The sequence below is a fragment of the Toxotes jaculatrix genome, chromosome 16, assembly GCF_017976425.1.
Source record: "Toxotes jaculatrix isolate fToxJac2 chromosome 16, fToxJac2.pri, whole genome shotgun sequence".
NCBI classification, from domain to species: domain Eukaryota; kingdom Metazoa; phylum Chordata; class Actinopteri; family Toxotidae; genus Toxotes; species Toxotes jaculatrix.
In genome coordinates, this window is record NC_054409.1 from 15,370,444 (window position 1) to 15,397,977 (window position 27,534).

The 27,534-nt window shown below is 40.4% G+C and overlaps 2 protein-coding genes across 5 annotated transcripts; one reads left to right on the forward strand and one right to left on the reverse strand.

The window, feature by feature from the left end:
- Positions 1-746: 746 nt before the first annotated feature.
- On the reverse strand, positions 747-13,566 carry git2b (G protein-coupled receptor kinase interacting ArfGAP 2b). 4 transcript variants are annotated; one of them, XM_041058822.1, is made up of 20 exons: positions 13,367-13,566; positions 12,702-12,835; positions 12,408-12,520; positions 11,595-11,700; positions 11,154-11,240; positions 10,934-11,064; positions 9,939-10,033; positions 9,785-9,830; positions 9,410-9,458; positions 9,233-9,305; positions 9,039-9,136; positions 8,808-8,919; positions 8,144-8,301; positions 7,899-8,051; positions 5,586-5,795; positions 5,334-5,423; positions 4,648-4,730; positions 4,282-4,437; positions 2,844-2,907; positions 747-2,542 (listed from the first exon to the last, which is right to left on the reverse strand). In XM_041058822.1, the coding sequence occupies exons 1-20, from the start codon at positions 13,416-13,418 to the stop codon at positions 2,333-2,335; spliced, it is 2,220 nt and encodes a 739-aa protein (XP_040914756.1). In that variant the 5' UTR covers positions 13,419-13,566; the 3' UTR covers positions 747-2,332. The 4 variants fall into 4 exon arrangements, with proteins under 4 accessions (XP_040914756.1, XP_040914757.1, XP_040914755.1 ...); XM_041058823.1 differs by having other exon boundaries at positions 8,150-8,301; positions 9,410-9,461; XM_041058821.1 differs by having other exon boundaries at positions 9,410-9,461.
- A 1,857-nt stretch (positions 13,567-15,423) lies between these two features.
- On the forward strand, positions 15,424-27,094 carry LOC121195435 (small G protein signaling modulator 1-like). The gene is made up of 24 exons (XM_041058899.1): positions 15,424-15,486; positions 16,691-16,766; positions 17,560-17,722; positions 17,931-18,083; positions 18,284-18,351; positions 18,510-18,652; positions 18,785-18,916; positions 19,073-19,197; positions 19,296-19,363; positions 19,453-19,616; positions 19,781-19,910; positions 20,317-20,443; positions 20,526-20,590; positions 20,704-20,849; positions 20,973-21,101; positions 21,216-21,389; positions 21,555-21,623; positions 22,058-23,278; positions 23,360-23,484; positions 23,580-23,662; positions 23,777-23,886; positions 23,973-24,069; positions 24,186-24,353; positions 24,524-27,094. The coding sequence occupies exons 1-24, from the start codon at positions 15,424-15,426 to the stop codon at positions 24,610-24,612; spliced, it is 3,888 nt and encodes a 1,295-aa protein (XP_040914833.1). The 3' UTR covers positions 24,613-27,094.
- The last annotated feature ends 440 nt before the right edge of the window (positions 27,095-27,534 follow it).

Genomic DNA, 27,534 nt, shown 5'->3' on the forward strand with positions numbered 1-27,534 from the left:
AGGGATTGTTTTCAACCACAGAAGGCAGTGGTAGGCTATAAGTTACAGGGAATTAAATGTCAGGGTTAAAACCAGGGGTGGAAAGTAACTGAATACGTGCACACGTTTGTTCTTGTATCTTTGTAGCCCAAAACTTTCATTTTAGAACAATCACTTAACTAGAGTTTGGACAGGAATTGCGATTAATCTCACGGCCCACGGCTCAGGATATTTGTTTTGAAACACATTCATATTTAAAGCAAGACTAGCTAACTTCAGTGTCAGTTATGGCCACAGTGGATATTGCTACTCAAAAGTTTACATGGTTTTGCTTTAAAACTCCTAATGGCTTTTTAAAGATAATTGAAATGAAAATAACACTGACTCCATCACAAAGTACAGTTCAGTACTGAAGAAGTTTCAACCCCTTTCCCCTTAATAGGCAGCCTTCTGAGATTTTTATAAAGGAAAGATGTTCTCCTGTTTGGAAAACATCACTGAGTTTGAGAAGGATTACTTACCCAATGGGGCTGCCAGGTGTGACTACAGTGGGTACGGAAAGTATTCAGACCCCCTTAAACTTTTCCCTCTTTGTTATATTGCAGCCACTTGCTGAAATTGTGAGAATTTGCTCTGACATGCACTGTGAGGTGTAAGGTCTTATGTAGACAGGTGTGTGGCCTTCCTAATCAAGTCCAATCAGTGTAATCAAACACAGCTGGACTCCAATGAAGGTGTAGAACCATCTCAAGGATGATCAGAAGAAACGGACAGCACCCGAGTTAACTATATGAGGGTCAAAGCAAAGGGTCTGAATACTGCAATAGGCTGCAATATAACAAAGAGTGAAAAATTTAAGGGGGTCTGAATACTTTCTGTACCCACTGTAAGTGACCGGTGCACACAAGTTTTCAAAAGAGATACTGTTTACTTTTGTATGAATACTTTCCAACACAGGTGATATTACGTCTACTCGAGTAATACTGAATTAGCTGTACCCCACTTGTGTATGGTATTCTAGTTCTCTTTCCACCCCTGGATCAAACTTATATGGCTCACAACAATGAGTGACACATTAGACCCAAGTTCTACAACAGGTAATCTAACTTAGAGGGCACATTTACTTTATCATTGATTGTAAACCACAGCGGTATGTATTTGACCACAGGCAGCACCTAACACACTGGAGTTACAGCACCACACCAAATAAACAGAGATCACAAGTGGCCTATAACTAACTGCCAGCTGAGACGTCCCAAACCTCAGAACAAAAGTTAGCCTGTGAGGAGCATCATGTTAAACAAAAGCTTATGAAAATAAACATTGATATTTTCTTAGAGGTAAGACATACAGTTTATAAATAGAATAGCATTTGGGTTATTCTGATAATTACATGGATACATACATCTTATATATTTGCATAATGCTATTAAAATTGATTCAAAATGGATTTCACACCAGCCATCGAGGCCATCTCTGTGATAATTGTGCCCATACACGCGCGCGCACACACACACGCACACGCACACCACAAGTATGGCTGTAACAGAACTCCAAAAACTACCGAAACCTTACTTATACACACATCTTCAACTAATGCAAAGGGACTGGATGGAATGAAAGTTTGCACAACCACTCTTGGTACTGCTGGCCTTGCGTGGTGCTCAATGCACTGAAGCTAATTATTATTTTTTTTTTTTATAATCACAGTTTGCTTACGAAACAAACATCTGAACTCTAAGCAAGTGGCATCATGATGAGTCAAGATTAAAACACTGTTGTTGCATCTTAAAAAAAAAGATTTAATTAAAATGGCTTAAGTAAAATCTATTCTGATTCTTGATGCCAGGTGTCCTGCAGACTTTTGGTTCTCTCTGGCAGCTCAGCCAAGCCTGAAACAAGACTCAAGGAGCACAACTGTTGACCTCCGGTGTTCACCAAAGTACTAAGAAGATAAGTACAATGTAGAAGGCTCAACTGCTTGTTGTTCTGTTTATACATACATATATATATATATATCACAACACTTTTGGAAATTGTGTGGATTAAACTGATCTCTTTTTGAGGTAAAGAATAATAACTAATTTTGTCCTACTTCTTTAAGGATGTTTGTTTACTTCATACCATGCTACAAAAACAACTAAATAAATAAAGCTTTTCAATAATCTATATTTTTGCATGGTATATCTTTTTTTTTTCCAACACAGATTTTCCCATCTCAAGGAATGTATGTAAATGATCACACTGATTAATATGGGAAAACAAAAAATGCTGTTAACTGGTTAAGCTGAAATTAGCAACATCACTGACAAACTGTATTTTGGGTGTATCAGAAATGTCTTTGGGTTTTAAGTTAGTTGTTGTTTTCTTTGGTTGTCACAGTGACAAGTTGCTTGGCAGCTTTGGCAATGTCATAGGCGCACTGGATGACCTGCTGAGTGACCAGCTGGATGTCCGATGGGCAGGGGTTGTGATTTGCAGCCTTCTGGCACTCTCCGTGCAGCCGGCTGGCACTCGAAGTGAGCAGACACAGAGACCCTCGCACGGTCTCCGAGGACGGCCTCTGTGGGGTGGGGGAAGAAGGCTGATGGAGACTCAATAAAGGACTGACATGACAACGTTCATAAATTAACTCTCATTGTGGTCAGTAGGCCCATAGGCACTGTTTGTGTGTGTGTGTGTCTAAGTAAGCATAAAACAACATAATCCAATAAATTGTAGACATAAAACTAAGTAATGCAATGAACAAGGCCTACCCATCTAGACAAGTCATCTTAGATTCCCTTTGGCTGTTTTCAAATAAACAACAAATCCTTTAATTACTCTGGGGAGGGAAACCAGGCTGCTGGTGGGAGTCATCTTACCTTGGGAAACAGGGCGGCCATCTCAGTCACAGCCATGCAGATCTTTTCAGAGCAAGGCAGAAAGCTGTTGGAGATGGAGACCAAAGAATGAATGGGTGGTCAACCACTCCCTGTGCCATATATAGAAACACTGATGCCAGACAGATACCACAAACTTTACCTGTCAAGAACCTCGAAAAAAACAGCCTGAGGTATTGTTCCTTGTACCAACAGCCATTAATGATTACAATACACTGTACATCATTAACACATTATTCACAATTAATTTCTGCTCCTTTTCCTCTTATCATCAAAAGGGAGGCAGCATTTGTAATGTCTGACCCACTGCCTAGCTACAATATTTATTCTACTGTTTAAATAACCATATGCATAGTAGTGGAACAACCTAAAACTGTGAAAATTTGCTCTGACATGCACTGTGAGGTGAAAGGTCTTATGTAGACAGGTGTGTGGCCTTCCTAATCAAGTCCAATCAGTGTAATCAAACACAGCTGGACTCCAATGAAGGTGTAGAACCATCTCAGGGATGATCAGAAGAAATGAACAGCACCTGAGTTAAATATATGAGGGTCACAGCAAAGGGTCTGAATACTTACAGCCGTGTGATATTAAAGTTTTTCTTTTTTAATAAATCTGCAAAAATTTCAACAACTTCGTGTTTCTCTGTCAATATGGGGTGCGGTGTGTACATTAATGAGGGAAAAAAATTAACTTGATTTTAGCAAATGGCTGCAATGTAACAAAGAGTGAAAAATTTAAGGGGGTCTGAATACTTTCTGTACCCACTGTAAGTGACTGGTGCACACAAGTTTTCAAAAGAGATCCTGTTTACTTTTGTATGAATACTTTCCAACACAGGTGATCTGAAGAAAGAGTAAAATAAGTGGAAAATGATGTGCAGTAATGTATAACTGTAAAAACAAAAAAGATATTAACACCAGTGAATACAGGAAACCTCTTTCATGAAACTCAGTTACTGTGGATTTGGCAGGTCACAGGGGAACATCTGATCATGTGATGTTTATTTCCTGTCAGCTGCACTGAAAGACACAAGGCCTGCCCCCAGTAGATGCAGAGTTTCTAGGACACAGGGACAGAGGACGGTGTGCAAGGCTCAAAATCAGCAAATCCCAGTCTTGGGAGCCAGAGTTCTGCTGGTTTTCTACATAATGTGACTGACTGCGCTCGCCTTGCAACTCGGGTGAAAATCAGTTACCGGTTAGCCAGTTAGGATGAATGAAAACCAGCAGGGCCCTCGGCCCAGAGGATAACTATTGAAAAGCACTGACCTAGAAGCAGCAGAGACAGAGGATGTTACTCTATTTACTAAAAGGCCAGAGACAGTTGAAATACATGGCCTAACATAGTACACACTATAGCGTATTAGCATCTCAAAATCTCACCTTTGACACTTAATTACATATTAATCAGAAACTACCTTTCGTGTTTGGTCTCCTGGGCAGCTCTCAGAAGCTCCTGTATGTTCTTCGTGATCTGCTCTGTCTTACAGATGACGTCCTCTGTGCATGGCAGGGTGGCATCTTCCTCACACTCCTCCTCTGGTTCCACAGCATCAGAGGCTGGAAGAGGGCTGCTACAAATGCAAAGAAAAGAACGCTTTCTCACATGTTTTATCACTATACATACAGACACAGGTTTATATACATTATTTAAATATTTAACTGAGTTTTGGGCAGAAAAAAGATAATTGCAGGTTGTGGTTCCACTGTGATTCTTTTTCAAATATAGATTAGATATCAGTTTGGGGTACAAAGGGTACAAAGTCAACTTAAAAAGGTCTTACCCAGTCTCCTCCAGTTCAGAGTGGTTGGGCGTAGTGTCGCAATCATTCTCCAGCATGGTGCTCCGTCCTTCTAAACTGCAGCCCTATAGAGACGTCAGGGGATTACCATCAATCAAATACAGGGTATACTGTATATGATTAGCACAGACCTATTGCAGGAGCAGCTGTCGGCACATACAAGTCAGAATCATGCATTTCTGAAAACAAAGCCATAATCACACGGTCAGATATTTGACTGAAGAGAAAAAGACAGGAAATATACAACCAGGTCACAGTGGTGTAGCAGTGTGTACTGCAGTGGATGCAATTAGTAGATGCAAAGAAATCCCAATGTAAACTGTGCATTCTCTTATCAGTGGCTAATAAGCACACTGTGATGAGCCATGTTATCTATCTTTCCTGGATTTTGGACTGTGCAGTCCGATCATTCAAACAGCTTTCTCTGGTGCAACATTTCATCACCACTTCTGATGTTTTACTAGAGAAAGCAGCAGCTCTGGTTAAGGTTCACTGTAAAGAAAAGGCTGAGAGAGGCACTGCGGTGCATACATGCAGGCAGGCGATACTGATAAATAGCAGTTTAAAGACATGGGTCAGGAGAGAGAAGACTGTGGGGTCAAGCAGTGGGGCGGTTTTCACTGTCCCCTGGCGCTGCCTCTAAACCGAGGGGAACTTCAGTACTTAACCCTTCGAGATCTCTCGTCCCACGACCAGGACAGGGAAGAGGGGAAGGTAGGGAGGGAGGAAGCAGCCGTCCCCAAAGGACCCCTCCCAATCTAGAAAGGGGTCAAACCAAGTTGAGCATACTCTATTGAGATGCAACGAATGAATGACTGAATGAATGAATGAATGAAAAACCAACACCAGCCCCAAGCCAGGCATCATTATTTTGTCTTGGGAGGACAATCCAGCAGGAACATCGGTGCTTCTGTGCTTACATTGGTTGGGAAGGGCTGTAAAATGACTCCATCCTCATGCCGGGCTGTTTCGGCTCGGTGGGGGTTCTGCTTCTGAGTGGAACCTGTCTCATACATGGACATGGCTCGACCTCCGCGGGGTGGGTGTCGACCAAAGGGCCCCTGCAGGTGTTGCTGTCCGCTGGGGGTCTGCCATCGCAGTGTTGTGTTTTCAGTCTGCAGGGAGTTTAGCTGTAGAGAACAAAATATCTTTCGATTCAACTCTAGCTGAGAACTGATCTCCTTACAAAAGCTTGGCCACACATCAATAATAGAGTAGAATACAGCTAAGCCTCCAGGAGAAAAGCAATTCCTCTATGTGGAGTTCATCTTCACCTCTGTTTTGTTTTTGGTTTCCCTTCAAAGCTGTTCTCACAACAAAAGGTTTGCTTCTTTGACTAATGAAATGCTGACACTGTGTGTTGACAGAAGGACCTGAAGCACGACCCCCTGAGAAACTGAGCTGAGCTGCAGAACTGGTTGCCATTATTTACATGAACAACATTTCATTGCTCTTTTCAGTTTCGAAACAGAAACTTGAGACTCAGCCTCCTGCAAATATTACTTTGTAAATTTTCATATGAAGTCAATAAATGAACTTTTGGGATATGGGAAAGTACAAAACTACTAGGCTAACACATAAGCTAAAGCAGTGTTGCCTACACTTTAGCCCTTTGTCTTACTCCTTTCTCTAACCACACACATACTTAAGAAGGAGATTTTACAGCTTAATTAGCTTATATTTTAGGTAATGTATTGGGATTCTTCTGTGTCACCAATTGAGGCCCTGGTGCGTGCAAGAAGGGCGAAAAGGATACGGGACTAGAATGGAGGAAGGCAGCTTAAGTCAGAGAAAGGCAGCATGGCTAAGGAGAAAATAAACCAGCAGGAGGAGGCAGCACATTGTGTTAACACTGTCTCTCAGCCAAGTGTAAAGAGAAAAAACTCTGAGGCATGGAAGAAAACCAAATGAAATGCTGCCATCTCCAAAAATGAATGTGTAGGTGACAAACCCTCTGATCTTATTTGTTTGTTCAGTATTTTCTGTAAAATAACAAAAGCATGACAATTTGGTCTGTCCTCGGTATGAGACATTTCAGAACACAATTAGATGCTGAAGTGTCTTGCCCAGGTAGGAGACCTAAGGTAAGTGATGAGAGACTGATTCAGCAGATCACAGAGGAATAATCCTGTAGTCCGTTTTGCTAACACAAAATGCGGTGGACATCTAAAGAGATAGAGGGGGTGGGTGCATGTGTGCGTTCCTCAACACCTCAGCTACTAAAACTCAAACTGTGCAGCTCTAAATTTATACCCATGTGGAAAATCAACTTTTTTGAAATACTAAGAAACAAGGAAGTGAGTAGCACGATAGTCCAGGAGTTAAAAATATAGATGAAATGGCCGTGGGCTGTTGTGGTTTGTCAGTACTTTGTAAGTACCTTCTGGGGGTGTTGTGAACCAAATTCAATGACATCTCTGCAATGCTAAGCACCGAGGTGATAACTCCAGTGATTCACCCACACTCCAACACCAATACTCACATTTAGGTGGTTTGTGACGTGGCTGTTTGCTGGTTCTGTAGATTTACAGTGGTGGATCATAATGTTCTCTGTGGTTGTAGTTTGTGGATTAGTACTACTGACATCTGACCTGGATCTCTGTATGGATCCTCTGTTTTAGATCACAAAGAACTATAACATTACATCCTGTTTTTCTGTCTAACTGAACAGCATAGCAGATTCCTGTGGTGATTGTTAATTATCACCACAGGAATTTCACCCATCCAGAAACAAAGCAGCCATTTTCTGTTATACTAGCGATGTAGTGTCCATGGTATTTTCGTTCATTTATACGTTAAAGCCTACTCTTCCCTGGAACTACAAATTCATACACAGTATGACTCATACATTGCATCATTTTAAAATGGGAAGAGGTGTTTCCTTAACATGAATTACTCATGTCCATGGGTGAAATCAATATACTAAATGTCTCTGGTAGCACAGAGGAGGATCAGGTCTGGCACGCACAACACACACAAGCTTTTGTAATAATGTCACAAGGCATATTGTTTGTAATCCTAATGCAACTGGAAGCGAACAATAACCAGAGCAGTAAGGATCAGAGAGGATGTAAATACCATAAATCTTGTGCAACAGACCTCTTATCGTGGCTCTTGTAATATTAATGAGCACTACCACCTAATTAAATTAATGGGAATTACTTATAATGCCAGTGTAAACAATCTGCAGTACAAATCCACTTTGCTCATCAATTAAATGTGAATTCACCAACCTTGCTTTGCATCAGCCGTAGCTCCTCACTAAGGTGGCAGTTGACTTTGAGAAGCTGTTGTATTTTGGCTTCTGATGCAGTGAGGGCGCTCTTAACCTCCATAAATTCCTGCACTGTGATTGGTCCATCAGAGAGGTCAGAGGACTCTGAGCTCTGCAGGACAACATGTTGCACAGGATAAGATGAATTTGAACAGAGCAAGATGTTGGATTTAAATATCTTAATAGTAGCAGAGTGCAACAAACTTTAACCTTGGTCCTTCCATCATTACAGCTGTCCCCACAAGTGGCCTCTTGGACTGGATCTTCATCTGATGCCACACTGTCGTAATCTGGCTGGTCATTGTCCTGGCTCTCGCTGTTATGGTGACTGTCTATCCCCTGAAGGATCAGCTCCACATTCTCTGAAGGAATACCACCAGATCAAAGGATTGGAGATCAAACAAGCCCTGCTAGCTACAGGCAGCTGCCTAAATCCAATAGCTGAGAAACAGATTTTAACAACAGAATCAGGACTCGCTCTTCTTTACTACCCCAAACAACCTTTCATCTTCTCTGAGTGAGAACCAGGAAGAAAACAGGCTGTGGTGTGGTTTGCAATAACTTACAAAATGCAACAGTTTTGATTATTAAAGCCTCAATTCACAATCCGTGTCTGGCAGCGTTTCTGCATAAACAACAGTACACATGGTCCACATTCTAATTTTGGCCTATAAAGCTGGCCCACATGGTCCACATTTGAATACAAAATTCAATACTGACTTTCTGCATTTTATTAGCACCAACCAATTTATGTTTTCTTCATTGCTTATCCTCAGTTTTTCAAACAATATAAAATCTCATGCGAAAGTACATGAGCAGAGAAATTAAAGGTCTGCTAAAATAAAAAAAATTGAAAAACAGGTCCTACCTTTGGGACTGTCACAAGAATTGCCCCACTGCCGTCGTTTAGCATCAGTTAGAATATCGATCACCAGGGTGGCAAATTCATGAGCACTAAACCTCGCCAATTTTTGACGACCCTGAGAAAACAAATGTATCAGAGCATAAAAAAGGAGAAATTGTGGCAGCACTTTTAAATCCAGTCTTCACACATCAAACTGAAGTTTACACAGAGGGCAACACGGGTGCAATCCCTTGCCTGGTTTCTGGTAGATGAGTACTCTGGATTGACAGGCAGAAAAGGTACAACTGTGGTTTCGGTTACAAGTGTGCTGTGGTTCTGAGTGGCCAACCACACTGAAAAAAACAAAACAAAATAGTAGAGATTAAAACTCAGGCATAAAAAGCACTATATACAGGAGTTTATATTTTTTACAATTTTTGGAATTTCACCAGCATCCGTTTCTCTTCTGTCGACTTCATCATAAACATCCATGGCAAGTTCTTCAAACTGATGGTTACTTAGCTAGAAAATATAAGGCAGAATTTCTGCTTTTAGAACAACTGAAATGAAAGAGAGAATACATTTTGAAACTCATGGGAAAGAAACCACAAGTAAAGCTGTCTCACCGACTGCAGCTTTTTCTTGGCAGCTTTTGCAAACTCCGACAAATCCAGACTGCTTTGGAAAAAAAAACATTAAAAAATTAAATGTATGGACTTTACAAACACAGAGAAACACATTGGCAAAAGTAATAAACATACTTACTTATTTCTTATTCATCCAATGCAGCGTAGGAGAAATAGGATCATAATTATATTGTGAATTTCTACCATGCTGCCTACATAATTCACAATAAAAGTAAACCATGTAGTGTTAACTAGTAGCCAGGGGCCTACTGAAACTGATAAAATCACTTGGTATTGCTTTCTGTGCAATACAATATCTCAACTTTTGTAACTAATGGGTATGAAAACGACTACAACTTGGGGTATGGACATTACCTGTCTGCCATCTGTGGAATGATGAAGTGTTGCCCATTTCTGTGATCTAAACACAACAAGGACACGACAGCAAGTGATTAAATAGAAAAAAAAACAAAACATTAACGCTAAAATGTCATATAGCAACTATGTGTGATGTACATTCTGTACTTACCTGGTCTTCTACCACAAAGGTAAAATGTTAACCGGTCAGTGAGTTCATACTGGATCTCTACTAGCCTCTCTGCCAGCTCCTGGTGCCCAGCTTGTCTGCACAGATTGAGAATATTGAGGAAAAAGATCATGTTTCAGAAATACAACACTGCACTATGGCTAAGGAATGCCCCAGGTAGGGTTTCTTTAAATACAGTATAAACTTCCCAGAAAAATGAGTTTCTCACTTAGAGTACAAAGTTGGTTCTGTAAAAACGCTGCATACTAATGAGTAACACAACATATCACTGTCAGCTCCATGATCTTTGATTCTATACTCTATATATACTCTATTGATATTTTAGTTCCAGGCCTTCAGTCCAGCTTCCGCTAAACTTCTCAAGTTGAGTCACCTAACATTTTTTTCCTTCCCCTTCTGTCTCAGTTACTTATACTGTTATTGAATTAGTTAGCCCCTGACATAATGTCACTGGGGTCTTTGTCTAGTGTTCATTGTAGTGCCAGGCATGCTACATTTTTTTAGCCATTTCAGTGACTGGCTTTGTCTACCAGCTTTTGGTTACCTTCCGACACTTTTACCTTAAGTAACAATGGCAAACATTTCCTCATTAACACGTCAGTATATAAATAGGACACATACATGCGTCAGGTTTTTCTGTACACTTGTTTAAGTCTCCAAAGGATGTGTATCACTTCCTGCTATGCAGCCCCTGGTGAGCTGGGCAGCATCTGTTAAGACAATGCTCACAGCCACACTACCAGGTTGTCATGTGAACCACAATAGTAACTGTATTTTCTATGTAGCCAATACGCTTTAATGCCTAAAAACACAAAAGTTCCATATTGCGGAACCTCTAAAATTAGAAATTGTTAGCAACATTATACTGTATAGCGTTGGTACAGGCTTCCCACTGCTCATACTAAAAAATAAATCCCTCAGTAAAAGGAGTAAACAGAAAAGCAAGTGTTAAATTACAAATATGGACCCTGTGTTACCTTGCATAATCAATGGGGGTCTTTCCACTAGAGTCCAGAGCCCCGGGATCAGCTCCATAAACTGCCAACAGTTCTGCTTGTAACATCTGACCTGCTTTTGCTGCTATGTGTAGTGGGGTGTTTCCCTTCTCCTGTGGTCACAAAAACAATGTAATGATGAAGGATCGATATAATGTCAACTTACAAAATATATATGTTTTGCTCATTCCTTTAGACTTACTGGATGGAAGAAGTTGGCCTGTGCTCCCAGAGATAACAGCCTAAGGCATGTCTCCAGGTTACCAGTCCGAACACTGGAATGGAGTTGCTGAAAGGAGATTGACAAGGAGTTTATTTGATTGTGAATACAGACAGTGTTGGCTTCACTGGGTACAACTACCCAGAACTGAGTGACATGATGTATTATCTTGCTGGAAATATGTAAATTATATATATATATATATATATATATATATATATATATATATATATATATATATATAGAGTAAATGGCTGCTGTGGTAAAGCTTGTGTGTGAAAATCAGCAGACAAATGTGGCTTTATTTCATCACACCACCCCTAGTTTTATTTGGGTGATACAATGCTGGGTTAGTCTTACGTCTAATAAATGTTGGTAATGTTGGTAAATAAAGAATTTAGAAACAGCAGAGCAATTTCCCACCTTGCTGAGGTCTTTTGCGGTTACACTGTCATCCTCCCGACAAGGCATCCGATGGACATATGCCAACATTTGATATTTGGCCTTGATGAACTCTGTCTTGTTGGGACTGAAAACAACAAAGATGCTCATATCTAAAACCAAAGACACTGAAAATCTGGACAATTCTTGTGGTGGAAGCAGCCAATAAAATAGAATTCACCTTGAAAATTATATTTGAGGTAGAGGATAGATGCCTTCTGTTTGGTGCAATGCATGCTCTCTGACTGCATCTGTCTGTTGTCTAATGATTGAATGCATTTGCTCTGAGTGTGGCGGTTGGACTGAGCGTCGCTGTGTTTATATGTGGCTGACTATTTATCTTAACTCCACCAGCCAGACACCAGACCGACACAGTGTTTATACCTGGCAGTGGATAACTGCATCACATCTTTCTGCCTCAAGGATTTTGTTTTTTTGTTATGTCTTCTGAGCTACAGCACACAGTGCTAGTTAAAAAGCATTCACAATAAAGGAAAAGCTGCATAAACCCTTTAAAATTCTTGAAAGCATTATCCTTCAGTCAGACTCAGTCCTATATAGCTAAAATTATTAGGATACTGGCACTCATGCATGCCGGCTGATCAGCTTACTTAAGTCCTTAAAGTTAACTGAGACTGACTGGAAATGAGCCATGTTCATGGTACAGAGGGCTGATCGTCCATGTTCCCTGACCTTAACTCTGAAAATCAATTTTGCCAATGGAAGTTTATTTCTAAGTGCAAACAAGCATACCAAAATCAGGACTGACACATCGAAATCCTTAAAAGCACTCACTGAACTCTGTCCTGGGGGTTTGCTTTACGCTTCCCACTCACTGAAGAGGAAGGGTCCAGAAGGCTATGCTCCCATATGGAATTAGCTCCATTGCCATACAGTGTCTGGACCATCTAAACAATGAAAGCATAAAACACATCATTTGAATTAAATCTATTATGATTAAACACAAGGTAGTCTCAGTCAGTTGGTGATGTGTCTGATTGTGTAACATATAAACTACGCTTATGATAAATATCCCTTTACATCTGGATGTTTGGTATGTGTGGGGGGGATGTCTCCCTGTCTCCTCACCTGTAACTGGGAGGGTGGCCACGAAGAATGAGTCAGATGTCGGACTTGAGAGCTGTGTCGCCCCAGACCTCGATGGATGCTGCAGCACTCATCGCAAATCAACACACCCCTGTTAACGGAGGCCCAGCGTGGCTCTAGAGTAAGATGCAAGATTTGTTAGTTAGCGCGTCAGAATGACGGTACATAAATATTTACATTACACGAAGCGTTTACGAAGATTCACCGATGATAACCGAAGAAAGACATTTGCTAAATGACATCCACAAATGACTCCACCAGATTAGTTGATTCCTAATGTCTTCGCCACATCTAAAAAATGTCATCAAAGAGTCACCAGGCTTGGGTAAGTTAGCAAGATGGCTAATTAAGCTAAACCAACGTTAACGATAGACTACCATTAACCATAATTTAAGACATTTCAAGCAAAGAGTTTCAGATTCAGACAAGTTCATGTGATTACACAGACACGACATATTTTGATCAAATCTTACCACGAGAAGAAAATTTACAACCATCGCAATCAGCGATCTAGCTAGCAAACTGCTAATTAATTATGGGCGTTTGGAAATGTTAAATGGGTTAGCTATCTGGACGTTAAGTTGTAATCAGGGCTAGCTGGTTAGCTTAGGCAGCTAACGTTAAAGCTAGCCTGTTTGGCATCATACCCGGAGCACTGCAATCAGCGCAGACCTCTCTGCTTCGTACTCGCTTTGACATCCCTTGGTAGAAATCCTCTGAGTCCACGAAAGACAAATATTTGTAAGGTGCGTTATAACAGAGCTGGAAGACAAGATGAGACAGGAGAGTCCGCCCCGGCAGATTGTATTTAACGCTTCCAGCAAGCAAAAGCAACTGTGTCCGTCTGCCCTCCCCTACTGTTGAACAAAGCGGTGCCCCATCCCAACACTCACACAGCCTCCTCTCTGCCTCCTTGTCTCCTCCCTTCCTTGTTTCCTTCACTTATCATAGACCACTAGCCCATATATCGACCAACTCACCACCCGTAAGGGCCTAATAGTAGGTACAGAATGTTATGTGGATGTAGTCTGTGTGGGTCAACCATTGGCTTGTAGCCCAGCACAAGTGGACTGAAAAATATGCTGCAGGGTATGAAAATAAATCACAAAACTCACCAGCATCTGTTTGCCTCTTAAGCATGGTACTTAACTTGAGTATTTCCATTTTATGCTACCTTCTACTTTATACCCCACCACAATTCAGAGCAATATATTTAATTATTTTTGCCACACAAAACTATAACGGCTGAGATTTCACATACAACACAAAGGACGAAGGCATAAGATTAAACTACTTAACAACATACAAACTAGTTAAAATTAGTTCCAACTTAACCAGTGACAACATTATAATGCTACTAAAATATTTAGGCACCAATAATAATTTTACAGTTGCATAATGGCATAGTGAGTTGTGAGTGTTTTGCTAAACATCTGTACCTTTATGATCATTGTGCATTGTACTATGCAAAAGTAGTATCAAAAAGATGAATAGCAGATTTGTCTGTCTTTACCCTGACTTTGGATCAGTCTTGTTGCTGCAGTTAGAGAGGCAAAGTCTGTCTATTACTCTGGAAAAACGTTTACACACACTATAGGCCTGTCATTTCCCTGCAGAATGGGTATTTAGACTGCGTGTCCTGCTGTCTGTGTGATCTCCCCCTCATCCATTTGTTTCAGTGTTTATGTGAGTGGGACAAAGAAATGAGCTTGTCTGGGGGCTGTCTTCTCTTTTAATTTCAGGCGGTAGCTAGTATCTGTATCATATGGTTGCATTTCATCGAGCTGTGTTAATAAGGAATTTTTTACATGACGTTTGCATCAACATGACAAAGTGCTTTGATTTATCTGGATTAATTTTGCTTGAGTAGCCAAAACACCACTGTGGGGTTATGTTATCCATTAACTACCTCTCAACTGACATTGAAGAAAATGTATTATATTGCAATATGTTTTAATGTACAGGTTGCACAAAGCTTACAGTAAGTTAAATAATAATTAAAAAGATAAAACATTTAAAGGTTTATACTACACTATATACACAACTATGTTACTATACTACACGGTGTACTTGAATGAAAGAAGAAGAAGACTGTTGCAAACAGTTTGTTAGAAAAAAAGATAGGATGAGACCTTTAACAACTAAATGCAGTGCACATGGTGAGAACCACACTGTGGGGTGTTTGGTAATTAATTAAGCCCTAATTAATATAACCTGTGGCTCTTTAGGTTTTACATGTGTTCCACCTGTGGGATAAAATATTCAGACTCAGAACATTTTAAGGAAAATGTGACAAAGAAACTTTTTTTTAATGTTTATTTTATGGCACAAGACACACCTGGCATACTGTGATTCAGAAACGTGTTTTATTATTGTCCGTGTGTCTGTGTCAGAGCGAGTGCAGGTCTTGGCGTTGTATGGCTTAATGTATAGGCTACTGTGACTTTAAAGGGGTGTTGGTTCGCTGAGAGGTAGCAGATAGGTTTAATTTAGTCGCTAAGAACACATCGTACATCTCGGAGCCCCTCTACCTTCTTCCAGCCAGTGTTGTCTACATTGCTTTCAAGACAGTCACCCAAAAAGAAAAGCCGTGTGTGTCAGCTGCTACACCCTGCCTGGAGCGATGGGAGGTACGGTTATTATTTTCCTGTCGTGAGCCTATCGCTATTAATTTCCGATATAGCATCTGATCAGCATATTGGTTATGTTTTCTCCCGTGACAGAGGCCGAGACGCGACAGAAATTGCTGCGCAATGTGAAGAAAGAGGTTCGCTGCATTTGATTTCTTTCTCGCTCATCACAGTTTATGTTTGCTGAGCGCTGTGAGCTTAGACAGTGGCCGTGTGTATCCTACGTGCGTGTGTGTTCCTGTGTGTGTCTGTGCGTGTGTGTGGACATCGTTCATCGGGCTTGAGCCACGAATACGCCACAGGCCTGTTTATCATTAAAAAAAAACTGTTTCTTTGGATGCAATTAAGATGCCAGTGAAATTACAAGCTGCACCGGTCTGTTTTCCACTGCTGGCGTAAGATGGTGATGGTGATGACGATGATGGTGGTGATGACGATAATACTGATGGTGATTTTATAATTGGGAGGGGGGGTGGGCACAAATTTAAGAAGCCTTTTACAGATTCATTTGCTTCAATCCATGCAAACATGTTTTTTTTTTTCCATATACTGGACTAGTCTCTCCATCAGTCTCACTCTCTCTGAGGAAATCATGGTTAAAGTGAGATTTCTGTAACACACCATCTTATTATCCAGAACTTCAAGCTGTGACCTTGGCATCTGTTTCATTTGTCATCTCAGTATGTGCTCTAGCAACCATTAAATTCAAAAAGTCTTACCCAAGCTGGGCGATTTATTATTGAATTATGAGCCATTTGGATATTAATCTACCTAGAAATTAAAGAGAGCACACAGCAGACCCTTCCAAACTGCTCAGTGACTCCATGACTCCCCAGGGAGAGAAAACAGGATGTTTTATTCATTGCTGAGAAAGCCGGGTACTTCCAGGCTCGTCGTTTCCATGCTCCCCCTCACCTGTGACTCATTGCCTCTCAAACATCCATGTCTCTGGTACCAGATCCTGCAACAAGGAGGGGCTTAGTTGTGAGATGTAGGTTTGAAACCCAGCATAGAATTGAAATTATGGGTTTTGTTTTTAATTTTCATCTCATCTTGACATAGATGTCTATTTTTTCCACAAAGAAGACATTTCAAGTTGTTTATTGATATAAAAGACAGGGACTTTTTACATCAAGATTAGTTTGCTAGTTATAGGGAGTATTTATGCCTCTGCTGCTTTGATTGTTTAAAATCCAGAAAAAGGATTTTGTCTTCCTACTTCATCATTGCCTCTTATAACATGTTTCCAAATTGCTTACTCTCATGCATCTTGTTTTGTCACCTTATGTAACTGTGTCAGACAGATTAAGTGTTGTCTCACTGTGTACCTTTCTCTCTTAGGTGAAACAAATTATGGAGGAGGCAGTAACGAGGAAATTTGTGCATGCTGACAGCAGCCATATCATATCTTTCTGTGGTAAATGTTCTTTGTTGTTGTTGTTGTTGTGATTGCAATGTACTAAGCCATCTTTCTTGGTCAGATTGTTCCAAACCTTAGGGGAAATGCCTTGTCTGTCAGCTGTAATGTAAAAGTAAATGAGAGAGATTTTGAGAATTGTTTTGTGCATTGTAGAAAAATGGGGTTTTTTTTTTGCCTAAAATAGTTCAACTGTTTGTCAGAGAGCTCAGGACATGTTGTATTAAATAGCATATGTCACAGTATTGGTCACAGCCGCACACAGAACAGAATGATGGTTGACATGACTTTGTGTCAAGCCCTGTCACCTCCTACGACTCTGTCCTCACGGTGTAAAATGGTCAGTCTGTTCAAACAATGCAAACCATAAAGATTTATTTTCATAATGTTATTAGTCATGCCTATTTATATTTAATAAGGTGGATAGGATGGATATGTATTAAAGTAGACTAACACCCTTTAAAGGTGTTGATACTAACCAGGAGTGAGGCGTGTGATTCACATCGCTCATATCCTAGCAACAGTAGACAGTGTTGGGCAGATTTGAGTCTATTTCTTCTTGTGCCACCTGTGCCTGACTTTCACCTGTTAAGGTGTAAAAACTATGAAGGCTTGAGATTTCTCAAAGAGGAAATTATATTGTGCTTATGAGATAAAAACAAAACAAAAAAATTAAAATAATGCCACATAAAAACATTGCACCTCAAAGAAGTAAATGAAATTGATTTGAAAAAAAAAAAAATCTAAGCCAAATATTGACTAATACTCTGTGTGATTGTGTGTGCATGTATAGCTGTAGTGGAGGCCTGTGTGCTTCATGGACTGAAGCGCCGTATTGCAGGTCTGCTGTGCAGTAACAAGGTTGCAGCGCTTTTTATGAAGGTGGCAAAAAGCTTTTCGCCTGCTGAGGAACTCTGCCACAAGGTCCAGGAGCTGGAACAGCTTATTGAAAACAGGTGAAATCTTGAATTCTGCCCATGAGAAGCCAGTGGCATAGAATGATAAATGCATTCTTTCTCTTTTAGCTTTGTACATCTTTTCCCTTTGTTTTCAACCTTTATGAGCCACATTGCAGCCTAATGCCTTGCTATCCTATATGCCTGTTCCATTCTAACAACCTATAAACAGACATCTAATCTGTTAGGGTTCTTTTCTGTTTTTCAGCAAACAGAACAATTCTTCTCTGAGTAACGACCGCAGTCGGCAGGCTAAGTTGGCCAACCTCCCTCCTCAGGCACTGAAACACCTGTGGATTCGAACTGCGCTGATGGAGAAGCTCTTGGACAAAATTGTCCTGTACTTGGTAGAGAATAGCAGGTACTGTTATATATCATTTAATGTATTTATATGTCTCTGGCTTTAGAACATTATGTCCTCCTTTCAGTACCATCGTTCCCATATTACATGGTTATTTTCCACGTCACATTTCTCCACAACAGCTATGATTTGCAAAGGAAGTGAGGTACAGTTTTGAAATCCTACAATTTTCAAAATTTTCTCAATATTGTTTCCTGCAGTGCCTTCTATGAGAAAGAAGCTATGCTGATGGATCCTGTGGATGGACCAATTCTTGCATCTCTATTGGGTATTTATAAACCTCACTAATCTGCACATGGTATGACTACACGATAACAACTAAACTCTTTACTTTGCCTTACTATACTAACTTTCCGCTTACACAATCAATGATTTAGGACTTGAAAATATCTGTATCGCTTTAAACTGATTAACCTTGTTTTGCAGTTGGCCCTTGTGCTTTGGAGTACACCAAAGTTAAGACTGCAGACCATTTCTGGACAGACCCATCTGCTGACGAGCTTGTACAGCGACATCGCATCCATAGCGGCCACTGTCGGCAGGATTCTCCCTCCAGACGACCTGCACTGGTTAGACAGACTTAATTGATTAACTTAATTGATTTTGATTACTTAATTGATTTCATTGAAACAATCAGCTATAAATGACTGTATGTAAAATGAGACATGTAATTCTTCTGGTGTCATCTTAACCTGTATCAGATCCAGAAGAGGCAGTCCAGTGGTAGCATGGATGATCGCCCTCTCATGTGGGTGAGGGAATATGTTGAATCACTCCACCAAAACTCCAGAGCCACGCTTCTGTTTGGGAAGAACAATGTCCTGGTGCAGCCGGTATGTGGTTTTCTTTCCTATTTAATGGAATAATAATACAAATGTAGTATTTGAATATTAACACAGGGTTACTTGGTGCATCCGTGCAACTGATTTATACTCAAGTTATGTAAACAGAACTGCAATCAGACATGTTGCGATTTTTTATGCCTGCAGAGAGATGACATGGAGGCCATCCCAGGCTACCTTTCTCTGCACCAAACTGCAGATCTTATGACACTGAAATGGACGCCCAATCAGCTGATGAATGGCAATGTGGGGGAGCTAGATTCTGAGAAAAGGTTAGCTAGACTGTTAGTTAGAACCAAACCTAACAAAAGTAAGCTCTTGTTTTTATACAGTTGACTCAATGGCTCCTGTTCACTCATATTTCTTTCAGTGTTTATTGGGATTATGCTATGACTATTCGTTTGGAAGAGATTGTGTATCTCCACTGCCATCAGCAAGGTACAGTAATGCCTCCTTTATATTACTGTACCCAAAGCAAGAATTTGAAGAGTTATTTATCTTCTACCCCACTGTGTTAATCTCTCCAGTGAATAGTGGTGGGACAGTAGTTTTGGTGAGCCAGGATGGGATCCAGAGACCTCCTCTACATTTCCCCAAAGGAGGCCACCTACTCCAGTTTCTCACCTGCCTGGAGACTGGCCTGCTGCCTCATGGACAGCTGGACCCGCCGCTCTGGAATCAGAGAGGAAAGGTCAGCACGAACAGTGGATAATGAAATACTTCCGTAACCTTTTATTTTCAATAACTGATGCAATGATGCTGTATTTACCTACAGCTACGATCTATTGTAACAAATCTTCTACTTTTGAGAGTTAGCTATCCTTGCCAAAGCTACTGCGGCCTTTCCATTCACAGGGAAAGGTTTTCCCAAAATTACGAAAGAGGAGTCCACACGGGTCATGTGATTCTGTATCAGACAAGGAAGATGATGAAGCAACCGATTATGTGTTTCGGATCCTGTTTCCTGGTAATCAGGTGGAGTTCAGTAAGTGTCTTTAATCTTCATTCTCTACCTCCCTGAGCTAATCTAATCTATGATCAAATTACACTCTTAATACTGATTTACAAATTACAGCTTCAGTTTAGATAAATCTATTTTCCCTAGGTATATATATATATATCTTTTTCCTGCCTATTTAGTTCCTGTGTGTCCATTTCACATAATAGTCTTGTCAACAAACAGGAGAGTTTGCATGGACATAAAGTAATTTGTCTGCCATGTCTCCTTCTCCGTCCTCTCACTTGGTTTGTTTTTTCCATGTTTTTTTAATTTTCTCTTTATTTTCAGACATGCACTTTTATGTCCAAATTTATTGAAATTTCATCTATTTTTACTTGCTTATAAAGCTGATGGTAGCAATGGTAACAATAAGAGATACTATGCTGTTCAGTGGCTCTAGAGCTGATGGACCAGGGTGTGAACATGTGGCAACCAACCCCCAGAAAGTCCTCGTGCTCTTCCTGCTCACAAAATGGCTCTTCGGATGGCTCTCTGCCTAATGGCTGTAATCAAGAAAGGTAATTATTTCCCAGAGACAGGCTCAAATTTATATTCGGGTTGTTCCACTTGACTGAGTTTGCCATTTTCCCACTCTACCAGGGCTCCCTTAAAGCTCCTTTGTGACACCATGAAATACCAGATAATCTCGCGTGCTTTCTATGGATGTGAGCAGAACAACATTTCAGAGTTAACTTTGATTAATTTTGAAATAATTTCATTCAAATTGATTGTTCTTGGTGAAACAGTGGCTTATAGCGATATGATCTTTCCTCTCCAGGGCTTGCATACTGCCGTCATCTGTCAACAGTTCGTACCCACCTTTCTGCTCTGGTGAACACCACTATAGTTGACCCTGATGTGCCCTGTGATGCCCAAAGCGGTCTCTCTGTGGAGGTCTGGAGCAGATTCCTCAAAGACAGCTCTGTAAGAATCACAGGAACAGGCCATAAAATATATTTTTGTTATAATTCGTTGGAATGGGAAATTATCCTTATTCAGTGTGTGATTTCAGTGTGAATTAATAAACAATAAACTTCTTTTTATCAGGCCTATGAGGAAAAGGAGATCCACAGGCTTGTGTATTTTGGTGGTGTGGCCCCTTCACTACGCAAAGAGGTCTGGCCCTTCCTGTTGGGACACTACCAGTTCACCATGACTGAGAAATCCAGGCTGGAGGTATTTCTGCATCCTGTCAGACTGTCAAAGTACTGTAGTGTGTAAGATACATGTATACAGCCTAACTTAGAATACACAGTCACAGTTTTTGTTTACACAAAGTATTTGTTTCAGATTGATGAGAAGATGCGGATCATGTATGAGCAGACTATGAAGGATTGGCAAGGTTGTGAGGCCATCGTCCGTCAGAGGGAGAGAGAGAAGCATGCTGAGGCCCTTGCCAGATGTTCATCTGGAGCCAGTGTGGAAAGAGGACCAGTGCAGCGGGACTCCACCATCAGTACAGATGCAAGTTTGATGTTTTAGAATAAAACTGTGCTGCTTTGTGTAACCATTATCACAATGAATACAATGAATGAAAGGGAACATTTTGTAGTATTACGATCAAATTTCTAAGTAAGTTGGCTGACAGTTCTGCTGTTTGTCTCTTGTGTGATGCTTTGTCCTCTCCAGTCGTCTTTAAGTAGCAGCTCAGATCAACAGAATGCCACCTCACAGAGTGATTCCAGCAGTAGCGCACAGGTAGTTTTTCATAAGCATGAACATCACCACAGCAGTTATTATATCTCCATTGGCCTCTGTTACTTTTGATATGAAAATTGATCGAAGGAAACTTGCTTGGAGTAGGTAAAGAGTCAGTATTGAACAAACTGAAATTTTTGACCCCATAAAGGTGCTAGATGAAAATTCAAAACTGTGACCAAATGTTCATTGTGATGGATTACATACTCCATCCTGTGCATGTTTCAAATCTCAAAGTGATTTTCATCTGGTAATGAAATCACTGCCTGGATGATTGGAACTTATTGTATGAAAATGTAATGTAGAGTATATGTGATTTGTAACCTATGGTTTAGCACATGCAAAACAATTGGAGTAATCCTTCAACATTAGTCGTCTTAGTGCTCTTTGATCTAAAATGTATTGCATGTTCGCCACTTTCCTTTGGTCGCCAGGTATTTGGATCAGTTGAGGCAGTGGATCAGATTGAGTCTGAGCCCAGGCCTGAGGAGGGAGAAGTACAGCACAGTAGTCCAGTGAAGGACCCCTTCACCCCCTCCTCTCCAGATCTGTCAAATCAACGTTCAGGTTCAGAAAACAGGCCTCTTGAAACTGAGTCTGCTGTGGGATCTACAACATCTCAGTCATCAGCTGAAGCATCAGAAGTCTTAAATGAGAAGATTACAACTGGATCACAGCCAGAAGAGACGGATTTTATGGACTCAGTCGACAAGGACAAGATTTCAGAGATGGAACGGATGGAGGCGGTTTCAAGTGAGGTAGCTGAGGACACTGGAATCAGTAAGTCAAAAGAGACATCGAAACCTGAAGAAAAACCTGAAGTAGAAGTAAAAGATATAACAGCTGCTGAACAATCTGAAGATTTAAAAGCAGTAGACGCAAATACAAATTTAAGAGCTGCTCCAGAGAACACTAATGTTCTAAAGCTGGAAACAGAGATTCATAATGAATATTTCCAAGCACCTCTACTTGGGCAGACCTTGATTTTTCAGGCACACAAGAGCAAAGATCTGGAAGTGCAGCCATTATGCCCACCTAAACCAGAAATAGATACAAGTCATCAAATTGAAAAAAAGTCAGAGATTTCTGAAAAGCCTGAACCACCCTCTGAAAAACAGCTGTCACAAATGATCAAAACCTCTCCAGAAAGAAAGGAAGCCGAAGCAACAGTTTGTAACTTGGCCGAAACCAAAAAGGACAAAGCTACAGAAATTCCATTTGACAAACCTGGTTCAAATTCACCAGTTAGACAAGTGCTGAATGCTCTTCAGTCAGCATCAAGGGGGAGCCTTTCATTATCTTCACACTCTCGGCAGTCTCCAGACACAGCAGATTCAGATGACTCTCCTTCTGCACTGGAAATGGAGGACATTCCTGCAGGGATAACATGTGTGACCTCTGAGGATATTAAGGCCAGGCCTTTGGCAGGTCTTTCTGCACCGCCCATCTCTTTCGCACAGAGAGAGAAAATGGCATCCGAAAGCCTTGTCCTAGATCACCATCTGGACACAGCTTGTAACACCAGTCCTGAGGGCACTGACCCCGGCCTTTCTGAAGAGGAGCCTGAGATGGAGAATGTGCTAACTGAACCAGAGTCTGCAGAGGTGGGAGGAGACACCAAGCATGATGAATCCTCAGAAGAACAAACTTATTCTGTAAGCATGACGCATGAAAACACACATACTTCTTCTTTTAATCATACTTATATACTAACTCAGTTCACTATTATTTTGTAGCAAGAAACACTGGACATGTACTTGATCAACTTACATCGCATTGACAAAGATGTTAGGCGTTGTGACAGAACATACTGGTACTTCACTCCTGAGAACCTGGAGAAGCTGCGTAACATCATGTGCAGGTAAATGTGTGTCATGCCAAATATTTCGGAGGTTTATCTCCACCCAAAAGGTGAGATATATAAAGACTGATCTAAAAATCTGGTTATCTTCGTAGTTACGTGTGGCAGCATCTGGATACAGGTTATGTCCAGGGCATGTGTGATCTGCTGGCTCCCCTACTGGTTATTCTGGACGATGGTGAGTGAAACTTTTTTCAGCGCAAACTCTATCAGTTATCAGCTTTGCAGAAGTGTAAATAAATGGCTAAATAAACAACTTGTTAAAAGTGTATGTTGTGTGTGTGCTTCCCAGAGGTCATGGCATTTAGCTGCTTCACAGAACTGATGAAGAGGATGAACCAGAATTTTCCTCATGGAGGTGCCATGGACTCCCACTTTGCCAATATGCGTTCTCTTATCCAGGTATGTGCATGAATGTGCAGAGAGGCATGCATCCGCATTCAAACAAGGTGTAGGCTAATGATGGCATTTTGTTTTTATACTTACAGATCCTGGACTCTGAGTTGTTTGAACTGATGCAGCAGAATGGAGACTATACTCACTTCTACTTCTGCTATCGCTGGTTTCTTCTGGACTTTAAAAGAGGTGATGCGAAACACAGGCATCATGATTCTTGCTTTAATCACTCTTTGAAGTGAGCTTAGCATTTAGCATAAAAGGATACTGCATGTAATCTGATTTATTGCTGTTTTTCCGAACAGAAATGGTGTATGATGATGTGTTCTCCGTGTGGGAAACCATCTGGGCAGCCAAGCACACCTCCTCCGAGCACTTTGTGCTCTTCATTGCTCTGGCACTTGTGGAGATGTATAGAGACATCATCCTAGAAAATAACATGGACTTCACAGACATCATCAAGTTCTTCAATGGTAAGATAAGACAAATACAAATGCTACAGTATAGTGGAAGTAGCACTGAAAAATAACTCTTTGTTGTTTTTCAACAACAAAGAATTAAACTAGATTAATATACAATTTTAATAATCTGTTGAAGCACCTACCTCTTGTAAGTAACAATGATTTTAAAACTGTCTTCTTAGAAATGGCAGAGCGACATAACGTCCCCCAGGTTCTGATGATGGCTCGAGACTTGGTCCACAAAGTGCAGACTCTCATCGAAAACAAGTGATGCACAACGCTGCTGTTTAAATTAAACAACGAACCTTTGCGCTAAATTGTTTCAAGATACTGACACAGTCACGTAACAGTCATGTATTCAAGAGGAAAGGAATCAATGAAAATGAAATGCAGTGATTGGTAAGTGCTGGAAAGGATAATTGGCCATCAAAACTTCTCATTATCCCAAGATAATATAACTACTTGTCTCCACTTGCCCCTTTCTATATACCAGAGATGCAAGTATTGCCAGTAAATTTATTTTTAAAGTGTTATTGTTCACCTAGTGAATGTACCCTTGTTGAAACTGCTTCAGGATGTTATTTCTTTTGCCTTAACTTAGCTATTTTTTCAGGGATACAGCAACCAAATTCTTTACTGTATTGTTATTCTAAAAAAGGTTCACTTTGTTAAGTTATACATACACTCAAATATATTTTCAGTATTATTTTTATTTTTGCTGAAATTGTAGCTGCCATGGTGAAACATCTTGTGATACACTTGAATATATTTTCAGTAATAATATCTGCCGTTGTGAGATGATTAGGTTTTGTAAACATTAGAGGTACTCCCGACCAAGCTGCGGTTGGTTAGTTCTAGGTTGTTGTCCGAGTAGCATGTGTGGTCACTGGTTTGCTTCTCAACAGCCACTCTGAGGACCACTTGCTGGCCTTTCTGAGGCTTGATAGCCCTATTTCTGTGTTTGCCTCTTATGCACACAAGTTAGCAGGATATCCTGACGGAACCTGTAAACTCTGAGCAGTCCAGCATGATTGCACATAGTTTGCATGTACAGTATCACCATTTCCTCTGTTTCCCAAGTTCTCATACTGTGTGCTGCTTCTATTTTGGTCCTCCTCTATGCATTGATTAAGCTGTGAGTCAGCCTGCTTGATTTCATCCTTTGCTAACTATCCTCGTGTTTATTTCTGTGCAGACCAGTGCTTCTCTGGAACTCAGTCAAATGGTTAATGCAGATGTTAAGTACATTTTTCTTCCCTTGACTAACAAGATGCTGCTCAGGCTGAAGAAGATGTCAGCTGTCAGTTCTCACAACATCAAGACAGATCAGTTCTAAAAGGCTCTGTTTCCTCGAGGCATTATGAGAGCTGCTGTGATGGTTCATTTTGAGCTGGTGGCATACCAAAAGGGGTTTCTGGTGAAGGCAGCCTTCTTCTTTTGCGCTCTGCACTTCCCTCTTTCACTTCTCCCCCTGAAGACTTTTATTCTTTTCTGCCTTTCCCTGCAGATCTAGGTCACCTTGTCTTTAACCCACTGGTCAGTTGGCAACAACATTCACAGTTATTGTTGATATTACTCAGACAAACTGTGCATTTGTCTTCACTATTACCTCAGTATTTCCATATATGTAGCTGATACCTGTATCACATTCACAGGTCCACTTTGGCTATTTCTCATACACCTTCCTCTGTTACATTTTGTCTTGGAAAGCTAGTTTCCACCCAGAAAGTGTCCCCTGCACCCTGATGACTTTGCCTCTTTCATTTATTTATTTGAAAGGGCAGTCAAGTTGTGCTCAGCCTGCTCAATTGGATCTGGTGCCATCCATTTCCTTGGAGGGCTCACTTCTTGGCCAGACAGTAACCAGATTTACTACTATCCACCTCTTAGCTTGAGTGAACGCATCAGTACAACTCCACACTTGTGAGTTTCTGTTTGTTTCACTGTATACCATGCTCCTCAGACTGTCATAACTTGTCATAACACTGTCATAAGCTTGGAAAATGTGATCTTGCTGAAGCTGAAATTAAATTTATTTAATTTTAATAACAATTTTAATTTCATTTAAAGGGTCTGTTCAGTGATAGCTATTCAGTGGTATGTAGCCATGGATATAATCTGTCTTTTATGTGTGTAAGTTTTGAGATATACACCACTGAATCTTCTGCCCCCAACCTAATACAGCGGAGGTGAGTGGAATTTCAAATGTTGAACATTTATTACAACATTTAATGGCAATGAGTCTTTATATTGAGGCTCATCTTTTGGTAGAGAGCATTACCAATGAAATCCCAGGATCTGTTTGGCAGAAATTTCAGAGGTGGATATTTCAAAATCTCAGCATATAAAAACAACTATCTACATCAGTAGACACATACAGAGAGTGTCAGAAAATATGTCTTGTTGGTGCCACTCACAGTTGCAAATTAGCCAAAACACACCCATGTTTGGTTCACTGTGGCTTAAATTCCAGCGCTTTGATATCACAGCTAATGTGTCTCCATATGATCTTCAAAAACATGCCTGAGTATTGCTGTTTGTGAATTGCTGTGTTTGTTGTCTGAAGATTTACTGTATACAATGTGTTAAAAAGAAACTGACTTATTGTACAAAAAAACTAAGCTAGAACATATTTATTAAATGCAATACAATGTCTGTACAGTACATGGGCTTTATCTGATTATAATGAACAGAAAGATAAAAGTATGCCATTGGAAATAAATCTATTTTTATTTTTTTCTGTCTTCTCAAATGGTCACCTGGTATAATTAATTTATTGTGTATTAAAAATATTATATTTTGCATCCCATGTGCATTGTGCATTCTTCCAGAAAATGTTGCTTTTTAAAAATATTTGACATTATAAGTAACTAATGTGGACATGTTAGTTGATTTTTCTAGGCAAATTTGAAGTCAAAGCTTGAAGCACTTAAGTTTCCCATCCACTCTTGGCAGAAAACGCTTCATATTCATATATAACCCACACTTAAACCACATTATCATACATCAAGACTGAATAGGCTACATACCATTGGTTAGAACCTTTAAAGGCCATTTGGCAAACTGAGTAGTATGCGGTTCATTGATTTGGTTAAAATTTTTCTGTCTAACTTTAAAAGGTAGGTCCCAAGAGATGTAGCCTGAGACATTTAGCATCAGGGTCAACACACCAGTTAACTATCTGCTTCAACCT

Bases quoted from the DNA above. Each gene is read 5' to 3' on its own strand.
- git2b (XM_041058821.1), bottom strand. From the start codon at position 13,418: ATGTCAAAGCGAGTACGAAGCAGAGAGGTCTGCGCTGATTGCAGTGCT. The intron at 11,241-11,594 runs GTGGGAAATTGC...ATCTCCTTTCAG, and splicing joins CCGCAAAAGACCTCAGCAAG to CAACTCCATTCCAGTGTTCG. The intron at 9,306-9,409 runs GTGAGACAGCTT...TATATTTTCTAG, and splicing joins CCAAGAAAAAGCTGCAGTCG to CTAAGTAACCATCAGTTTGA.
- LOC121195435 (XM_041058899.1), top strand. From the start codon at position 15,424: ATGTTTTCTCCCGTGACAGAGGCCGAGACGCGACAGAAATTGCTGCGC. The intron at 18,352-18,509 runs GTATTTATAAAC...CTTGTTTTGCAG, and splicing joins AATTCTTGCATCTCTATTGG to TTGGCCCTTGTGCTTTGGAG. The intron at 21,390-21,554 runs GCAAGTTTGATG...TGTCCTCTCCAG, and splicing joins ACTCCACCATCAGTACAGAT to TCGTCTTTAAGTAGCAGCTC.